Source organism: Coccinella septempunctata, chromosome 3, assembly GCF_907165205.1.
Source record: "Coccinella septempunctata chromosome 3, icCocSept1.1, whole genome shotgun sequence".
NCBI classification, from domain to species: Eukaryota; Metazoa; Arthropoda; class Insecta; order Coleoptera; family Coccinellidae; genus Coccinella; species Coccinella septempunctata.
The window spans coordinates 26291490-26312231 of NC_058191.1; the positions used below are offsets into that span (position 1 = coordinate 26291490).

General features: G+C 33.8%; 1 protein-coding gene across 1 annotated transcript; it reads left to right on the forward strand.

The window, feature by feature from the left end:
• The first annotated feature begins 80 nt into the window (after positions 1 to 80).
• On the forward strand, positions 81 to 14865 carry LOC123310385 (probable multidrug resistance-associated protein lethal(2)03659). Its single transcript, XM_044893853.1, has 15 exons — positions 81 to 201; positions 384 to 606; positions 2208 to 2312; positions 2957 to 3293; positions 3757 to 3964; positions 4151 to 4446; positions 4499 to 4889; positions 5212 to 5654; positions 7384 to 7512; positions 8045 to 8548; positions 11868 to 12018; positions 12072 to 12302; positions 13412 to 13710; positions 13793 to 14208; positions 14646 to 14865. Exons 2-15 carry the CDS (start codon positions 533 to 535, stop codon positions 14851 to 14853), a joined length of 3792 nt encoding a protein of 1263 aa, XP_044749788.1. The 5' UTR covers positions 81 to 201; positions 384 to 532; the 3' UTR covers positions 14854 to 14865.
• Positions 14866 to 20742: the final 5877 nt, after the last annotated feature.

Here is a 20742-nt window from a genome sequence, read left to right on the forward strand (position 1 = left end):
GGAAAGATTTGTATATGACCAAAACCTGAAGAAAACGAGACAAATAAAATAAAAATTCGGAACATATACTTTGAAAGAAAACCGACCTTGTCAATTTAATTTTGTGCGAATGTCAGTGCGGTAATAATTTTCAAGGAAAATATCAAAATTCCGCTTCGTTAAATGAATTCTCCATACCTTTCGGGACTTCTTTATAACCGAGTAAGAAAAATTTCTCAATGAAAAAGTTTTGTACCATTGACGTTTAAAACAACACAACAATGGTCATAAATCATTCATACAATAGCAATACGTTAATTTCATATTTACTGATTATAATCGTTAATAGTTTGATTATCAGCCAATAAACCTAGAAAAACCATTTATCTCATTTCATTCCACAGACTGATAACACAGCCAAGTCATTGTAATAATATGTACATTTTACATTCGTAAATGGATTGATGTTGACGTCCTGTTTCTCTCGTCTAGCGTAAGACCGACTTTAACAAGATTTAATACTGAGGCAGAGTAATGATGTACTTGTGCTATAATGAAGGAGGATAGTGATAATGCTAGTGTACATCCTAGAACGAGGGCTGGCTTATTTTCAGTATTATTTTTCACGTAAGTTTTTCCTTTTCCACAAATTCATAAATATCAATAATGCTTCCAAGCTTGATTAGATGTTTCATATATTGTATTCGTGAAAATAAGGCTGTCCACACAATAATATAGTTTTAATTTTTGCTTACCCATGATTCAGATCATGCACATTCAATAGCATACATTAACATAGGCAAATTCAGATTTTGTTAGTTGCAACTACATTCTACTTGTGCCTCAGAAATCCGAAGAGATTTCCACCCCAATCGTTTCGATTCCTACAAAAATTACAGCAAAAAAATTATAGTAACGGAATTCCTGCAAATTAAGTAGTCGGAATGCCTATTCTGATTTAGTTTTTCTGTCTGAATGTTGGTGATAATGTGTTTTTCGATATTTCTAATATAGCACTACTTTGGGATCTTTCGAAATTGTTGTACTGACTCTAAAATATAAAATAACTGTGTTCTCCATATATTTACCAATGAAATTTGCCGTAATAGTGAATGACATATCTAGATTCAGATCTTTTGGAGTAACTATAAGGAGTTCTAAATATGCACTCCGTGTGCAACAGTTTTGCAGTTTTACCAATTGAATTAGCTATGATAAATCATTGTCGTATTTCTTCACAAGTTGGAGTTTTTTCACGAACTTCAAAAAATAACTGTTTTCGGTTGATCCTCTCAGCCTCATTCTATTTGCAGAGGAATTACAGCTGAATTAATGTTATTAGAAGAGTAAATCATAAACGACCCAGAAAATACCAGAAATGATCCTATTTTCTGAGCCTGGTAATCACAATTCGACTTGAACATTTGGCACACCAAAAACATGCTACATATTTACTTTCATTCTTCTAATCTCTTTATTAGTGATTGAATCGCAGGGCAAAAAAGGAAATTTTTTGGTTCAAGCAGAATGGTCTAAAATTAACTGTTAAATTGGCACTGCTTTGCTTGATATTGCCTAGGACTGTAATTGTAATTTATCATACAACGTACAAAACTGATTCTTCAAACTCATAATGGGTTTTGAATACCAAACAGTAATTCGTTTGGGACACCGCGCACCGATTTTTCATGGACAAATCGTTTACGCCAGTACGACAATTTTGCACAATATGTTTTATTAGAATACGATTCTCTGAAAGAATTAATTTTTTTTTTTTAATATTTTGACTTCTGAAACATTCCAATTTTCTGTGCCTCTAGAATCAAATACTTTCGTTTTTCGTTATATCCCAATTTTCAGATAATACTTATGAATATCTGATGCAAAAGATCTTGAAGACTTCGGAACTAAAACAATAAACATCCATGAGAACATCTTTAATCTATCTAACTGTACTAATCTTTGATTTTAAAACGATACAATAAATTATTTGGAATATTCCGGTGTTAACTATAGTAGATTGTACGAGTCTTGAGAATAGCCTGTTTTCGAAAAAATATTTTTGTGTATCCATATGAAATTTGAGCTCCGATTTCGAAAGATATTTCGAGGCTTGAAAAGAACAAGGACAAAACTTATTTTGACAAAATATTTTCCTGAGGAATCGGTCATAATGGGCTCCTATTCCAAACATATACACCTGTATTGAACTTAGTCGTTTTTTGTAGGTATACATTAGGTACCTTCAGGAAAGGACGATCATGGAATGCAAATAATTTATACCAGCCATTGGATTGTCATCGAAGTGAAGTACTAGGCGACAAACTTGAAAGGTGAAGTACCATTTTTGCATTCGAATATTTGAATTTTGCAAACTATTCAATCAAGTGTACAGCTTGCTAAAAAAGTAACATAACTCGTCAATAATTCTTGTACGAAGAATTATAAGAAAAATCCTGGCATCCGTCGATTTTTAATTTCAAAAGCAAGTTATTGTTCGCTTTTTTGAGTTTGGTCTGATTGCAGTACTCTCCATTCACAAATTGTAAATTATTTCATAATTTTTCAATGAAAAAATGGCACAACCAATTCTACTTCAAGCAATATTGCTGAATAGGTAATCAACTTACCTTTCATTTGATGTATAACAATCCATATATTCCTATTCGAAAAAATTAAGTGGAGGGGTGCGGGGCGTAGGGGGTGAGATATATAAAATTCAAAAAAACATACGATAAATTGCTTTTAAAATTGAAAATCGAAGGGTGCCAGGATTTTCCTTAAATAATTCTTCGTACAAGAATTATTGGCGACGTTATTTATTTATTTGGCACGCTGTACATATCAAAAATGTACTACATGAGAGGTTTCTATTGTAACATTCAAAAGAGGACATTTTTGTTTTCGCTTGATGAAATTTCTGAATATAACACTTTGGACATGTAGAATGAAATTTCGAATAAAATTACTTTTGCAGCTTATGGATACACCATGTGGAAGAATGTAAGATAAGCGAGAGGAAGCCAAATATTTGTATAGTTTTACTTAGACTTTTTTGGATGGACATATTGATGGACTCTAGTCTTTTAATTTTATCCTTGGTTCCAAGAATCATTCAACCTCTTTTATTAGGAAATATACTGAGTTACTTCAGTTCGTCAACTGCGATTACGAGGTCAGAAGCATATTGGTATATTTCGCTACTGGTTATTTTCAACCTGATGAGTACTATTGTTTCTGTTCAGTATAAGTTTTCTAGTAGTATGACCGCAATGAAAATAAGGATAGCTTGTAGCACATGTATACACAAAAAAGTGAGTAAAATCAATTTTTTTTTTGATAAGTTCTTCAATTCAGAAAACTTTCGACGTTATAAAGAGTACTAATTAAAATGAAAACCGAATGAGGATGATTCTTATGAATGTCGAAGGAAAGGCTGCTTCACAGAGGAAGAGTAGATGCTGACCATAGTTTCGACCTTATTTGATCTTGTCAGAGCAACACAACTCTCACCTCGATGAGAACAGATACAGAACTTCCTGGCGAGTTCTATACAATATCAAAATACTCTAGCGTCAACCAGCCGCCAACAAGGCAAGATTGAAGTCCCCTACCTGGTGATATCATTCTTTTAAAGAACAATAGTTCAGCTCCAAGAAAATATAATAATCACTATTGTCAGTGAAATCCACTATCTTCTTTATCTTCTCTGTGAATTCATTGATACAATAAGTGTAATGTATTGAAATACAATATCTTATATCTTATTTTTTACAGATATTGCGGATGAAGCTCAGTTCCCAAAATAATGCACTTAATTTGATATCGAATGATTTGAGTCGATTCGATAGAACCGCGAACTATGTTTACTATGTTTGGGGTTCCCCTTTATTTCTTATCAGTATTTTGAATTTGCTTTACTATGACGTAGGCGTTTCTGGTTTGGCCGGAGCAACATGGTTTATTATTTATATGTTCCTACAAAGTGAGTACCTAGTTATGTCTGTTAAAGAAATTATGGGACATCCCCGTCTTTTTATAAAAGCTATTGAAAACATCTTGATGTTCATCCCTGTTCTGCACAGGGATGTTCTGCAAATTAAAGAGACTTTGAAGTTGAAGAGACTTTAAAACTTTAAAACTAGCTCTAATTTTTGTATTCCCACAACAGGCTACTTCGCAAAATGGATTGGGAGTTACAGAAATATCATAGCTAAGAAGACTGACGTTAGAATTAAATTGATGAACGAAATACTTTCAAGCATAAAAGTTATAAAAATGTATGGTTGGGAAGAGCCGTTTTGTCGCCTCGTGACTACTGCTAGAGAAGTTGAAATGAAAATAGTGAAGAAGGTGTCTTATTTCAAAGGAATCTTATATTCCTTGCAGGCATTTGTGAATGTGACAGCCATATTTTTGGCACTGCTATCAATGGTGATCCTGAAGGAAGAAATCACTGCGCCTAAAGTATTTATTATGATTGGCTTATCGATCATATATTTATTGATTCACATTTTAGGTGTTCAAGTTGATCATGTATTATTATTCATTCAATTTCGCCATAACACTCATGTTTCCCTTATCAGTAACTAAAGCTACTGAGCTTCACCAAGTTCTCCAGCGAGTTAATGAATTCCTACTGCGAGAAGAAATTGCAAAACCCCCTATCAAAAATGGTGGACAAAGTGAAAATAGAGTAGTACTTCAAGATTTTGCTACGATGTGGCACACCAACCAGAGTCTTTCAAAGGGTGCCGAATCACTTCAAACTGACGAAGACACGTTGTTGAGAAAACAGGAGCTGAATTGTATACTGCGGAATATTAACATCAAAATTGAAGATTCTATGCTATATGGAATCACTGGTGGTGTGGGAAGTGGAAGAACAACACTTCTTTTGTCGATTTTAGGTGAGTATGAGAAATAATTTATTAATTTGAAACAAACAAGCCTGAGTTCTTTGATGAGAATTGAGCATTCAATTTACTATGTATGAATTTTCCCATCCTGTAAATGTCATGCGCCATGCCAGATGCAAATCATCCTAAACTTAGAACCTCTGGTGGTCAGAGAGAATAACGCCAAACTATGAAGTAGGTACCTAGCTACCTAGCATTTTTCATCAAGCGTTAGTTGAAACCAGAGATCTATGGTATTCACTGATACGTCCCTGTTTGGATACTACTTCTGGATTCACCAGCCACATACAACTTATTCTTCTCATTTTAACAGGTGAAACCAGCATTTCTGGACATATTCACATTAATGGATCGATATCGTACGCGTCGCAAGAACCATGGTTCATTCCTGGTACTATCAGACAAAATATCCTTTTTGGTCAGCCATTGGAACAGGGACGTTATTCTGAAGTTATAAGGGTATGTGGATTGAAAACAGATTTAGATTTGTTGCCAGAATACGATAGGACTATCGTTGGTGAATGTGGTTTATGTTTGAGTGGTGGACAGAAATCGAGAATAAATCTAGCTCGCGCCATCTATAGAAAGGCGGATATTTATATTTTCGATGATCCCCTTTCTTCTGTGGATGTCAATGTTGCAAATAACGTAATGGAGCAATGTATCTTGGAGTTCTTGAGGAATAAATGTAGACTATTGGTTACTCACAATTTGAATCATCTCAAGAAATGTGATCATATTTTAATTATTAAGTCGGTAAGTGTAAAAGAACAATTATTTTTTGTACTTCTTCTTCCACAATCTTCTAACTCGAAAACAATTAACGATGAGGAAAAATGATATTTTGGCTAATTATCTATTTTGGTCAAATCTTCATTATTATGAAGTAAATGAGTTTTCTAATTGATTTACGAAATAACGTTTATTACATTATATATCTACTCACTTAACTTTATATCAACATAAATACATTCTTGGAAATTATGTCAGCAAAAATAAATTATGAATTAAAAATGAACAATATCTTCTTGAAAAAAACAAAAGTATTGAAGAAGAGAACAATATTAATTCTATAACGATGAACTGAATTAACATTTTTCTTTTTTTTTCGGCAAAAAAAATTGCTTCCCCTTATGATGTGTGAAAACGTAGCGGTACAAGAAAATTTTTATTCCAAAAAAATTAAAATTGATATTGATTTCTCACATGATAATAAGATATCAAACCAACCATGAAAAATCTGAAGTTAATTGAGAAAAAAAATATGCCTTATTTTTGAACACCTAAAATTATGTTTAAAGGCTCACCAAATCACAAAAAAGAACCACAAAAAAAATCCCACATACCTTCAATAACTCCTGTAGACTATTATTCATAACTTTTCTGAAGGATCTTTCATAAAAGACTCACTTTAATCAATTATTAAGTTTTGCTCTACATTCTTAGTATTCAAGCTATGAGATGAAGAGCTATCTTAAACGTATTTATATGAACTTGTCATATAAAAGGAATAAAGTATAGAGATTTACTATTGCATCGGAAGATATACTCAGACTCATATAGAATACCATATTAGGAGCCGCTACAATATGTTGTCTTTTTTTATGAAGAAAATAGTTATTTAATCAACTAGGTTATTAATGAATGCGATTAATGATTGAGATCGCTTCGCTCGCACGTTAATGTTTGAGATCATTAATCGCTCAATTAATAAACGAGTTGATTACAAGATTTTTCTGTCGACCACATTTTGAATTGAATGTGGTGAATTCTTGATTGCAGAAATTTTCTATCGATACCTAGTCTTTGACACCTCTTAAATTTTCTATGTTCATATCGGAATGTTGATTTTTATGCGACCGATCGAACAATTCGAGAAGTCCATAGAGAGCATATTCGAGTTATGACATTTTGAGTAAATCACATTGGTATCGTTCCTTATAATGAAGGAATAACAGTATTTGATAATATCCCTATAATATCTGTTAAAGAATGTGTGGATCTGGTGGAAGCTGGAGTTGTAGTAAATAGATATATTGATTACTCTCTAACCATCATAATTCTCCAACCTCCACAATTCATCTCTCCTCAGTTCATCCGCTAGGTATTACGAAAATCAATACGACATACAAATAAAATAAATATTTGGGAAGCTGCTGAATACTTCTATGTTCGATTGCCCATGACAATAATGCATTAATGGGAAATTAACCAATAAAAGGGTTCATTAACAGCTAATTTCGTGTACGTTAAACAGTGCCATTATTAAGAGGTCAGCGAAAAAAATATATTTCATTACAATATCAATATGCTTCAAGCTTTGAGTTAATCTTATAATAGAAATTTGTTCACTCTTTGAATTCTACATGGAATTATATCATTTGAGAAGAGAAGATCAAATATAATAAACATAAACGCTCAAGAATGAATTTGAGGAGACATTTGGATTTTCAGTGGAGTAGGAGGAAAACTATTACTGTTGTAGGGAAGACTGGAGAAATACAGTACTTTTGAGCAATTAGAAAAAGAAGGGTGCATTCTTCAAGATTATTCAAAACCATATGTTTCAACCAATGAGACTGTGAAAGAACTCAATGGTGTCCTATATTCAAAGGTTAGTTTTATATTTGCCTATGTGTCTGTTCTGGGTAAGGATTAAAGAACTATGGAATTATTCAAAATTTCATCATATTTTATGGATCTTCATCTGAGGTGTATCTTCCATGGATCCCTAGATTCACTTCTGTAGCTGAATTGAACTTCAATATATTGTATTGTTCACAAAAATTTGACACATGGAGTTTTCTTCCTTTTAAGAAAGTTGCCAAAGATATTTTTCAATATGTTTCAAATTTCACGATTAGTTTACAAGATTATTAAATATTTGATACCAGAGAAAAAGCTCCTTTCCTTTTTCCGATACTGCATACATACATGTATATGGTAAACAAATCAAGTAAGTTTTTAAAATCATGCTATTGGCGTATATCCAATCATCGTTTGGAGAAAAAGGTACTCCCTTAGTCTCTATGATGCCTCATTTAGCTTTTAAATATTTTTTTATAACTTTTATATCTTTGAAGGTATGCCAATGCCAAAATCCAGCCTGTATGTTGTTCAAGTTTAAATTTTTTCTCTCATTTCAGAAGTCTGAGAATCCTGGAAAAAAAAGTGAACCTCTGAGCAGGAGAAAAAGTGAAGAATCCGATTTATTCGCCTACTTAACTAGTGGAAACGGTACGTTCGTGATTGCCTTGGTGTTCTTCATTTTCATCATCACACAAGCTGCGGAGTCCTCCATCTTCCTTTTCATCAGTTATTGGACACATTGCGAAGAAATCAAAGATTCACGACTTAACGTGACATTAGCGCAGCCAGTGCTTGTTGTTTCCGGTAGATACCTGTATCTTTTTATTTTCGTGGCCATTCTTGGTACTCTGCTAGTATGTTCAGTGTTTCGCGCTGTGTTTTACACGATGATGGTGATGAAGAGTTCTAGAACGTTACACAACAGGATGCTCCACAAGGTGATCTACGGTAAAATGAGTTTCTTCGAGATGGTCGATATTGGACAAATTCTGAGCAGGTTCTCGAAAGATTTGGGGGCTGTTGATGAGGTTCTACCGCGGACCATACTAGAATCATGCATAGTAAGTTAAACATTCAGAAATTCAAAACTCACCTCAATGAAATATGTCATGAGCATATAAGCCAGATTTTTCGTACTACTCTTTCAGTATATCTGGAATTTCCCCTACTAAGAATAGGCTTGTTTTTTATTGATAGTATGACAAGAAAATCCAAGTGATCTACTCATTAATACTCATATTTCCTATCTTTCTTTATTTGGTTAATGATGGAATTGTACAGATAGAGTATATTTCCATTCGAAAATATTTCCAACTCTCTGATACCTAGTGTTTAAAATGTTATGGGAATAGGGGACGAGAATAGAAACAAATGGATAATTTACTTCAAAGAAAACCAAACTTATCACAAAATATATCATATGTGGAAAACATTCCAATTAAAAACATCCGACTCCGCCTGTTCCAGAAATCCAAATTTGAGAGTTCCATTCGAACCCCCTGTACATCAAATTCTAATGGTCCTTATGAAATAACATTTGGTTTCCTTTCGGCGATCAACTTTGAGAAATAAATCTTGATGAGTGACACATTGCATTCTTCAGAAATAAACAGTTTTTGTAAGCCTTCATGTGTAATTTTTTCAAAAGATGAGGAAAATCTCGAAAAATTTCAGAGATAGGTATAGGAAATGCAGAATAAAATCAACATAATCTTCCCTGATTTTCCATACAGGCAGTTAACTGTCTGAGCAGGCAATCATTTGTACCTACTTGTTTCTGGAAATGGAATTTGAGATTGCAATGAATGTTTGGGTATTGTATTGATGTGGTTGATGCTTGATAAAAATCCATAATTGAACCTAAGAGAGATTATTTGATTTCCACAAAAATGTATCTTCAGGTGGGTGAAGGTACTTTTGTCTTCACGCAACAGACACTCACGTCTATAGTGAAGATGCGTGGATGCCATAGGTTCAGTGGCGGCTCGAGCATATTTGTCGTGGGTCGGCAGATATATATATATCTATATATATATTTTATTTTAAATATTTTCTATACCTATGTATTATGCAGGTTTCTACATCACCATGGGGTACTGCACTCGGTGCGTTAGTTTTTCATAGTGGAGTTTCGCCAAAATTGTTTCTGTTTCAATAATCTCTGAAGATTATCCGGAAAATAAAAAATGATTGAGAAATAACTATTTTAGCTCTGCATACCACTTGAAAAATAAACATAATTTCGGAACAAATATGAAAATAAGAACCGAAAATATATATAACAAATAAAAATATTTAAAAAAAAAATGCTTATCCATAAAATAAAATTGAAAAACAAACAAAAGTGCATTCTAACGAAATTGAGAATTGCGAGAAATTAACATCACCTCGAGCGCAAACGATAGAATCGAGATATCCCGAACGATCATTCTTCGAGTTACCGAAGAGAGGCATTCTAGGGTCGGCAGGGTCGCTGCCTGCCGGACCTATATGCCCTACACCGTGCGAAGTATTGAGCCAACAATATCAACTTTCATCTTTTTTTGTTTTGGTCTTTATTCTTTGAAAAGTTCTTGAAAAATTGTCGGAATTTCATTAGTATTATATATTCAGCACTCACGTTTATAAAAATTAACAAATACGATAAAAATTCGTTTCAAATAACAGCGATCTCTTGTAATTTGTTATGTGAAACTGAAGCTATCGGATATTGGCGGAAAAAACATTAAATAAGAGGCTTATTTAATTTTATTTGTTATCCGAATGAAATTCCAACAAAAATTATTCAAGTTTGAAGTAATTTGACTCATTGATATTAGCGCTCCTTCGATACGTTTACAATTCAGATTCGGCATGCCGTACCAGAATGAACAGAACGAACGGTCGGTCACTCGGTCGCTAGAGAAGGCATCTGCGGCGCTATCGAGCTCGATTAGAGATGAGCGTATTTTGTCTACGGACCGAGTAGGGATTTTAATTGAAACAGCGTATTTCAAAGAAGTACCATATTCCATTGATATCAGATATCATATACCTTATATTTTTATAAAATTTATTGAGAGCTATGTAATGTTTGGAGAATTTCTAATACATTATTATTTTACACAAGTGAGAATTCACATTTTTGCTGCTCGCGAAATTTTGGGTCGGCACTGCCGACCCTGCCGTCCCTGACGGGCCGCCACTGCATAGGTTGATGCACTAGATTGAGATTTTCGGTCAAGGAATCGATTTGGTTGAATATATACAGGGTGAGTCTTTGATTCATACAAATATTTCACAAGAAGATTTGCTCAAAAGAAATTGTTTTTTTTTCGATTCGGCCCTGATAAAAAGAAAAGATATGATTTTTCTTTTCATAATGAGCTGTGCCACCTCTGTAAAAACCAAATTATTTTCAGAATAACTGGCTAAATCTATGACACTACACATCTGTGGATCTTTGAAACAGAGTTGTATTCAGTCAAAGTAGGTACCAAATTTTTCAAATTTCACAGATACTTTTTAATTTTTTAATCAATCATCAAATTACTCGAAAACGGTGCGTTATACGAGAAAATACGAAGAATACTTCATATTTCTCATTTTATTTTACAAAACGTTTAAATATTCATTAGACAGCGTTCAACTTAGTTTGAAGTGATGCGTGCTTTGAATTTTTGATATTTTTATTGTACGTAATGGTCATAATGAGAAAACTGGAAGTCGTGGGTGATATCTTGTGTTCGAAAAAGATTAATCGAATAAATGAAAAACTATATTCCGAAACTCATTACATTCGATAACACCGTTTCTGATATAGAACTAAAAATAACATTTTTTATGATTTTTCAGCAACCTGTATCTTTAAAACCGAACCGATTCGGGAAGAATGGTAAAGGAAAAAAGGGTTTCTTCTAACCTCAAGAATTTACTGCTAAAATATTCGTAGGTACGAGTCAAAGAATAACCCTGAATAGTGACATTCAACGGTTCTCGAGTGTGTCACTTGCTAATTAAGTGTCCATATGCGAAGTCTTTGTTGTCGGTTGAAGTGACAATATTGTCCACATGAGAAGTTGAGTAACAAAACTTATCCTTGGAGCACTCCAAAACTCACATTGAAACCAAATGAATTGACACCATCCACGACGATATTTCACTTCTCTGTTGGTGAAAAGATATACCTTTCAACGAATTGTTGAATTTTGAAACGAATTTCTGATGTATTTCCAACAGGAATCAACCTTCAACTCTTCGAAGAGAATAAACTATCAACATGAAAATGTATCGAAGTCCATCTGAGCATCAATTGTAATCATGATCTCATGCTTATGACGACCTTTGAATAACTCAATTCATGATCATTCAATGATGAATTAAATAAATTCTTCATTACAGGTAGTACTTGGAATAGTCGCCAGGATACTCCTCATTGGCTATGTAAATCCGTATCTTATAATCGTTGTACTTGCTTTCACTGCCATATTCAGCCATTCCATAAAAGTTTTCGTGTATACATCCAAAAATATGAAGAGAATTGAAGGAAATCGTGAGTTCTTCATGATCTTCGTAATCGAAACAGTTAAAAACACTTTCTTTTAGTTATGGGACCGTTACTAACACAGGTGAGGTCTTCAATTGAAGGTTTATCCACCATCAGGGCAGTGGATGCACAGGATGTTATGGAAAGCGAATATTCCAAACATCAGAATAGATACACCAGTAGCTGTTACATGTTTTGTACCATAACCCATGCATTTAGTTTCGCTGTAGAGTTCATTACAACCATTTTTATCTCCATCGTGACGGTCAGTTGTTTTTTCATGGAAGAAAGTGAGTGTACATTACAAAACTGTAGACTCAATTCAGATTAGCAAATTAATAAGAATAAGTCTCATTTTAAGACAATTTTCGTGAAAAATTCATCTACTCTTGGTCTCCTGATCTAATTTCATGCCTTCACGGTAAAATCAGCATTTTTCTCCATTCACTTTGGCCTCTTGTACGCTTTGAAGCGTTCTCACAATTTGGTTTCACTGCAGTTGAAATAGACCTCTGAAATTAGCATGCACAAAAATGGCACAGCCTTTACACATAATAACACTGATCAATCGAGATTAGATGCACCTGGAAATTCTCAACACGTCCAATTCATCTGAGTGATGGACTTGCTAACATAATTTTTTTAGTCCAAGTTGAATGTAGAGTCATCAACCCCAACTGGGTTGGATTTTGGTGTCACTGAAATATCTCCAAAACACTCTGACGGATGGTGACTAGTTATAAAGAAAGGGTCGCTAAAAACAATGTCATGTCAATGTCTTGTGCCATCTGAATTTAGTTTCCAGCTACTCTTCTGATATCATCTGTCGACCTACAAATAGAGGCCCACTCTGCTTCTAATGGCCTCATGTCTCTACTCAACAAGCCTCTTTGTCCACCTCCCATTGCTCATTCTAGCCACATGCCCGTACAGTTACACTTTAGCTGCAGGATAGCCCCTACTGCATCTCTTATGCATGTTCGGTTTGGTATTTCTGAGCATTGACCTTTCCATTTTCCAATGTATGACATTTATTCTGCAGATATGTTTTTTTTGGTCAAAGTAAGTGCCTCAGCTCCATACGTGAAAACAGACAAAATACATTGATTGATATATCAATGTATCAGATATACCAGTAGGATCGTATTCCTTGATAATAATCACTGCGTTCAGATCGTAGGATTGGGAATATGTATGTGATTTCTAATTGCATCTTCCGCTATCCTCTCACTATAGATGGAAATGAGAGCAGGTGATATAGTCGTGAGTGCTGATTTTAGTCTGTTCTAGCTAAGGCCTCCATATTACAGACGAATAAGTGTATAGTGTGTCTGAGTCCATTCCTCCAAGCATGCCCAAACAGATCAGATCAAGATCAAATCAAGACATTTTTTTCAAGGAATACGACTCAATGGCAGTCAAATCGGACTCGCAATAACACAAGCTATGGCATTCACCACATACTTACAATTCTGCATCGTACAATGCGTTCAAGCCAACAATCATCTGGTCGCAGTGGAACGTATAAAGGAGTATGAAGATCTACCTCAAGAATCTACTTCGATAGTTTCTGACGGCATAGATGAAGAGTGGCCTACGTTAGGGAATATAAGTTTTAAGGGTGTACAAGTGCAGTACAATGGAGATTCACAACCAGCTCTGAAAGATTTGACCTTCACTATTCAATCAGGCGAGAAGGTATCGAGAAAATCTAAGTTTACTTTTTGTTCACTACTTCTATTCCAACAATCCAACAATTTAAAATTCGGTTTTTTTCCAGATCGGCATTGTGGGTAGAACTGGTGGAGGCAAAACGTCATTAATTGCTTCTATATTGAAACTAGCCAATGTGGAAGGAAAGATACTCATAGATTCATACGACATACAAGATATTCCTGCGTGTATAATACGCTCGCGTATATCAGTGATACCACAGGATCCCGTCCTATTTACGGGAACCCTCAGATACAATCTAGATCCTTTTGAACAAATGGACGACCACCTTTTGTACCAAGCTTTGAAAGAAGTTGGCTGGTCCTCAAGTTCGTCTGAAATCAATGACCTTAATGATCAAATTATAGGACTGGGTTCAAATTTGAGTATAGGTCAAAAGCAGTTGATATGTCTTGCAAGAAGCATCATAAGAAGAAATAAAATTATCCTCATTGATGAAGCGACCTCGAATATGGATGCTGAGTAAGTATCATTATGTAATTTAAATTTCGAACCAGTTTACATCAGCTATAATTTAAAGGAATTCAAAATAAGATAATATGTTGATCACTTGGTCACTAATAATTTCCACTTTCACATGGAAATTAGGTAATGATTTTTTTTCAAGCGATATAAGCATGTATTGTTCTCATTTTTATGTTGATAATTAAAATGTAGGTAAGGAAGTAACGCACCCAATAAAATTCATATCTTGGGCATTAAATAATTGGTGAAAACATGCTCGAACAAAGAAATTTCTATGTTAAATTTTTACGTTTAAATGAGATCATAACGTAGGTACCTTCAGTTGAAATACATAGTTCAATAATACTTACCTCTAATGTGTCAGTCTAACCTTTTCTCAAAGACCTCTTTATTTTTCCACATATCGACATAACAGATGAAAATTTCTGTTTCAGAACTGATCTAATGATACAACAAGTGATAAGGAAGCAGTTCAAAGACTGCACTGTCCTAACCATAGCTCACCGTATAAGTACAGTGTTGGACTATGATAAAATAATGGTGATTGACTCTGGAAGATTGATTGAGTTCGCCAAACCAGATATCCTGCTCAAGGACAATACTAGCAGATTATATGAAATGATATACGAAAAGAATAAATGAATATTGATAGCATTTGAGTTTTTGCTTTCATGAAGTGTTCTCAACCTATTTATTGTGAATATTGACATTCCAAAAAGGTTAGAATATCAGTTCAATAAAGAATTCCTTGTATTTCTGTGATTAATAGCTATTCAGTCAAAGAAAGAAAATTGCTTTTTGTGGTGAAAAACATTGCTGATGACGCTTGAAATCGAATTTTGTAAATACCTCTCCGTCATATATATATTGTACTTCCCCTGTGTCTTCCAGATTTTCTGCAATATGAGCTAGCTAGTGTATACCTTTCAATTCCATAATTTTTCAATTCATTATTGGACTTCCAAGGTTCTGTGATGCAGTTAGTTTTTTTGTTAAATTTTGTGTTTTTAAATTCACCTGTATTCTTATGTTCTTTTTCAATCTCCGAGAAATATTGATTTTTTTGAATATTGTCTATTAACTTTGATTCATTTAGTCTAAAAATTTGTGCCCTTTGCAAAGTTAAATCTTGAGAATACAATTACACTAGGACAAAATTCGTTTTTGCAGATTTCTTCTTTTGACCCCATCGATTTTTTTCTGATTAATACATATATGCATACAATATGCATGAAAGAAGTTTTCACTAAAATAAGTTATTGTGAAAAATATCTGTAGAAATACTCTTCCAAAACCGGGAATTGGAAAAGTATTTCCACCTCATACTTAATTTTTTTGAGGTAATTCCAGTAAATGAGCTTTAAGATTTGAATTTCGCGCCAAAATTATTTTTAGTTTCGATAGCAGACGCATGAGGGCGGGATAAACTGTATCTTTCACCGCAGAAAGTCAGTGTCAGATCAATTCTACTCTGTTCTTTATATCACGGATTCAATTTTGTCGTTTAGGTTTGTTTACATTTATTTTCTCTTGTGTTTATTTCTCTGTGATTCTGTGGTTCTCCTTTCTTGGTAGTTGTTTTCTTTACGTCTTCTGGTATTAGATGGGTTATTCTAATGTCATTCTTCTTGTTCTGTGGCCTTTGGACTTTTTTCCCTTCTTTGCCTTGTTTGCATGAATCCTTTTCTGAATTATATATAAACATAATTTTTTATGTTGTTTACCTGTTTTTTGGTCCAATTGCATTTACTTTTTCCTTTAGAGTATCAACATGTTCCTGTAATATTTTGTTTATTTCTCTTAAATTTTTCCTAAGATTTTCTTCAAATATTGGTTTTCAATGCTGGCCTGCATTTCAAAAATTGTTGTTTGGATATCGTTATCTGGAATTTTTTTGCTGCAGGTTTCATGCAGCAAACAATGGATTTTCGGCTTGCTGCTTGTATGAGGCATGAATTTTATATGAAAGGACCCATTGCAATTGATTCACTTTAACGAGGATACAACTTTCGTATTGCACTGAGTATTTTTAAGTTCACTATTTTTATTAGCTTTTAACCGTGATCTGAGTAATTGTCTTCATTTGGCGCCGTCTTGATATGTAAACTAGCGTTTTGAAATATAGAAATCAGATGAATCATACATTTCAAATTTCTGTTCAGATTTCGATCACAAAAAGAGGAAATACATATGGAGAGGGAGCACGTCGAGAAAAAAAAAACAAAAAACGTGAATTTGGAATAACTACGCATTCGAATCGTTCTAAAAAACTTCTTAGAAATTGATGCGAGCTTTGCGAGGTTCCTCGGAAATAAGGGAAATATAGCCGGGAAATGCAATAAAATATGAATGTTATAGGAATAAGATTGACACGCAGCTCAGGGACTTATACGGCATGGTTATGAGGCTGTAAACCGTGTACATAATTTTGTATGAGAATCTGAGGGTTCATATAGCGTTGGTCCGTTTGAATTTGAACGGAAAGGTTTCGTTGTCACAGAGATTTCATGTCTTTTCAGAATGGATATGGAAGAAAATAGAGTATTATCGCGGGCAACTCATTTTTATATACTTACCTGCCTTATAAATGGTTAACTACCTTCATTGAAGGAGGTGAAAAGCATAAAACCATTCATTATAGGTAATACTCATTTTGGTGGAGTCATGAAGCATCTGAAAAAAAAAAGGATACCCTCCAGAAAAGTGATTTTCAATATCTTATACAAACCCTTTTTTCATTACTTTCTTACTAGCTTTAGCTGAAATAATGTAATATACTAATACTTACGTATTAGTGAACCTCCAAATTGTTTCAGAACACTGAATGGTGCTTAGATTTGACGTACTTTGTAAAAATATAGGTGAATTAAGATTTCAAACTATTATATAAAAAAGATAAATTTTATTGGTATATTTAAAATTTATTTTATTGTTTCTGGTATTGTTTTATGTACCTACTATATTTTTTCTGCTGATCTTTTGAAAAGTCTTGAAACTCTATTCACCATTGAAATATCCTAGGAAATTCATATAAAAATTCTCATGGAATAATACATATATTCTTCTACATAAGTTCAATGATCGGGGTGTTCAGATTCTGTAAAAAAGAGTAGTGAACTGTATTACCAGATAATTGAGTTGGAGATGGTAATCTAGAAACATTTACTGTATATCGCTCACAATCATAAAATGAAATAATCACCTGCATGAAGCTAATACAGTAATAAATACAAATACTAACAACATCTATAGACTCAAAGGGACATTATTCAACTAAAAACAGAGATAATCCAAAGTAGTTCAAATGAGAAGTCACCTAGATTTTGAGAAAGTTCGATAAATTCGAAATTAACACAACGTTTACAGTGACAGAGCACTCAATGAAAATTGATTGCGAGAGCCTCTATATTCCTCTATATCAGAAAAACTGAAGGTTAGAATAATGAATTTTAATGAGAAAGCTGAGTTGTAATAATGAGGCCAAGAGGTGAAAACTGAATTGTCCAAGTCTGGAATGAGTCGACCAATAATTATAATTTAAATATAAACAGAGCAATTATATTATAAGTTGAATGAGAAGAGCAAGAATATTATAATTGATATGAGAAGAGCAAGAATATTATAATCAATATAAATAACGTTGGTCTTGAAGAGTGCAAGAATTCATCAATGAATACAACATTTACAAAAATGGACTGCTTTCAAGTGAGCACGATTAGAACATCCATCAGAAAAATAGAAGATACAATTGATAAATTATGAAAGGTACAAATCGAGAGTACTAATGAGCAAAACCACTAATCGTTGATTTCGAGAAGAGCAGAAAGCTTGAGAACTAATATGTATGTCGAGTAAGATTAATGAATATAAGAATATATCAATGAGAGTACGAAGTAAGTAAAATGAGCAGTTCATACCAACTGAGAGAGTACAAGATTACTAGAGCAGACCTTTCAGGGTGGACCAGAACGAGAGACTGTCCACCAGTATCATGGTGTACCACTAACCATTGAACCATATTCGAGAATTTCAAGATCGGAGGGGACTCAATTTTCAACAGCATATAACAAACATTTCAAACTTCAACTGATGATTGTGAGTTTATGACTAGGTGAAGTGGCTGCTCAGTATTCCTCATCTCATTTTATATCAATGAAAAAAATTACAGATGTTTGATTTTGGCTATCTACTTATATACCCCAGAATAATCTCGGAAAGTTAATTTTAATCCACGTAATTGGATAGAGGGGATAATGGAGTTTTACTGATTATGAGTTTAAATCAAAAATATTTTCGAATCAAAATGATAGTTATTGTTTAATCAATCAATTAATATTTACTATTTTGATTACCGATAAAGCTGAAGAGTAATAATATAGTTCATCGCGTAATTCTAGAGAACAAAGGGTTAGAATATTCAAACCCTTTGTTAATAATAATACGAGAAATCCAACTTGTGTTGAACCAACAACAGACCACCCTATACATAATATCTCCGCTCGACTCTCGTCAAATATTTTTGAATCGTAATATCGAATAGCAGCTGCTGTCCGTTTCATGTACGTGCTCGAGATTTAAATCGCCAGGGTAGATTAAACTAGAAAATGGAAATCTTTTTTCTCACACATGTGTTCACGGTCCATATAATACCGCCGAGTTATGAGCTTCATGAACTTTCATTTTGGGGGAAGCATATGGAATTTTCGTACCTTATATAGACTTATTAAGATTGGGGTGTTCGATTTGAAGCCAACTGGATATAGGGGAACGAAGAACCGAATATATAATATGTTGCTCGGGATGCAAGATCTGAATTCTGCAATTTCCTCATTTCAATATATCGCAATGAATTGAGAAAAGTGATCATTTCCGGTAATATAGGGGAATTTAGAGGCTCCGAGTCTGCTACAAAATATCCTTATAGTCGTCGAATAGGCTATCTAATTGTTAAGGCTGGTATCCTATGCTTGAATGTAACGTTCAGAGGCTAAGCTTCTCTTATCTATCGTTGATATTATCTTTCTTATTTGATTAGACTATGAAGAAAATATCCGGCTCCATATGTACAGGGTGGACAAAATTGGCGATACCTGAACTACAACTTGTCGTCTTTTTTCGAGAAACTAATAATGCCATCAACTGCATTCCTTTGTTATAGGCCAAAATTTAAATTTGGGCGATTTCAACTCTGGTCATTATTTCCGTTTCAGTTTGTGCTAGGATGTTGAAATGAAGACACAATACAGACACTTTTTTGATAGCAATCCAATGGCATACGGCATACTATGATTTTTTTCTACAGGTTTAATTGCTGAGCTATTACATAAATATGTGCATTTTCTTATGAAAATAGTAGTTTAAAATGACTTAGAAAGAATTGCCATTTTTTTACCGTTTCAGAAAAATATTATACTCATCACTCTCAGTCTTTCTAAGTCATTTCAAACTAGTGTTTTAAAATAAAACATACATCTTTATGTTATAGCTCAGCAAATATACCTGTTAGAAAAAATCAGAGTACGCCACTGAATTGCTATCAAAAAAGTGTCTGTATGTAATGTTTTCATTTCAACATAATAGCTTGAAAAGAAACGGAGATAATGACCAAAGTTGAAATTTTAATTTTGACCTATAACTCGACAACAATAGAAGACAGACCGTCTGTTCCGATATTCCTGAACAGTACTGTCAGTATTTCAGAAACGATGCCTATTGGCCCAGTCGTTCGAGTTCTATTGTTATTCGATTGCGGGCCAGTACTAGCAGCAATATCGGAACAGGCCCAGAGTAATGCAGTTTATGGCATTATAAGTTTCTCGAAAAAAGACGACCGTAATGTGGAATGTTTTTCCTCTATCTCGTTGGGTTGAAAAAGTTGTAATTCAGGATCACCAATTTTGCCCACCCTGTACACAGTATACGAAGACGAATTCTTTTGAAAGCATGTCAATTTATTCTTGTTCTCTAATATTATATTAGTGAGCAACATAACAGAAAGCATGCGATGAATCTTGGATGTTTGACTGTTCCATTAAAATTATTTCTCCAGAAATACTATGTTCTAACAAAAACATTTGCGAATAAAATATTGTTGAGACGAGACCGGCTTGAACTCTCAAAAAGTCAGATCTCAGGTATCGCCAATCCTCTAACTCTACACGCCCTAACTTTACACCTCAGTCAAAATATGTGGCTTGGCCGTTTCTTTAGGGCGAGAACTATTGCATAACATTCAATAAATTAACAGTGAGTACCAATTTTTTTCAACAGTATAAAATAAACAGTAACCTAGTATTTAGATTAGATTTAGGGCGTTTAGAGTTGAAAGCCTGGCTATACATCTGATTGGGGAGCCGACGATGCTATATCGGGATTTACTCGAGCGTCGTGGAAACCTAGTCGATTTTGAAGATTAGGTGGTAAAATGGAAAAAAGATTCTATGATGAACACAGTCAGCGGTGGGGAAAGTGTCTGAAAGTTTTCGAAGATGTAAATAAAATCGTCAAATGTACATACTTGATCGTGTCAGA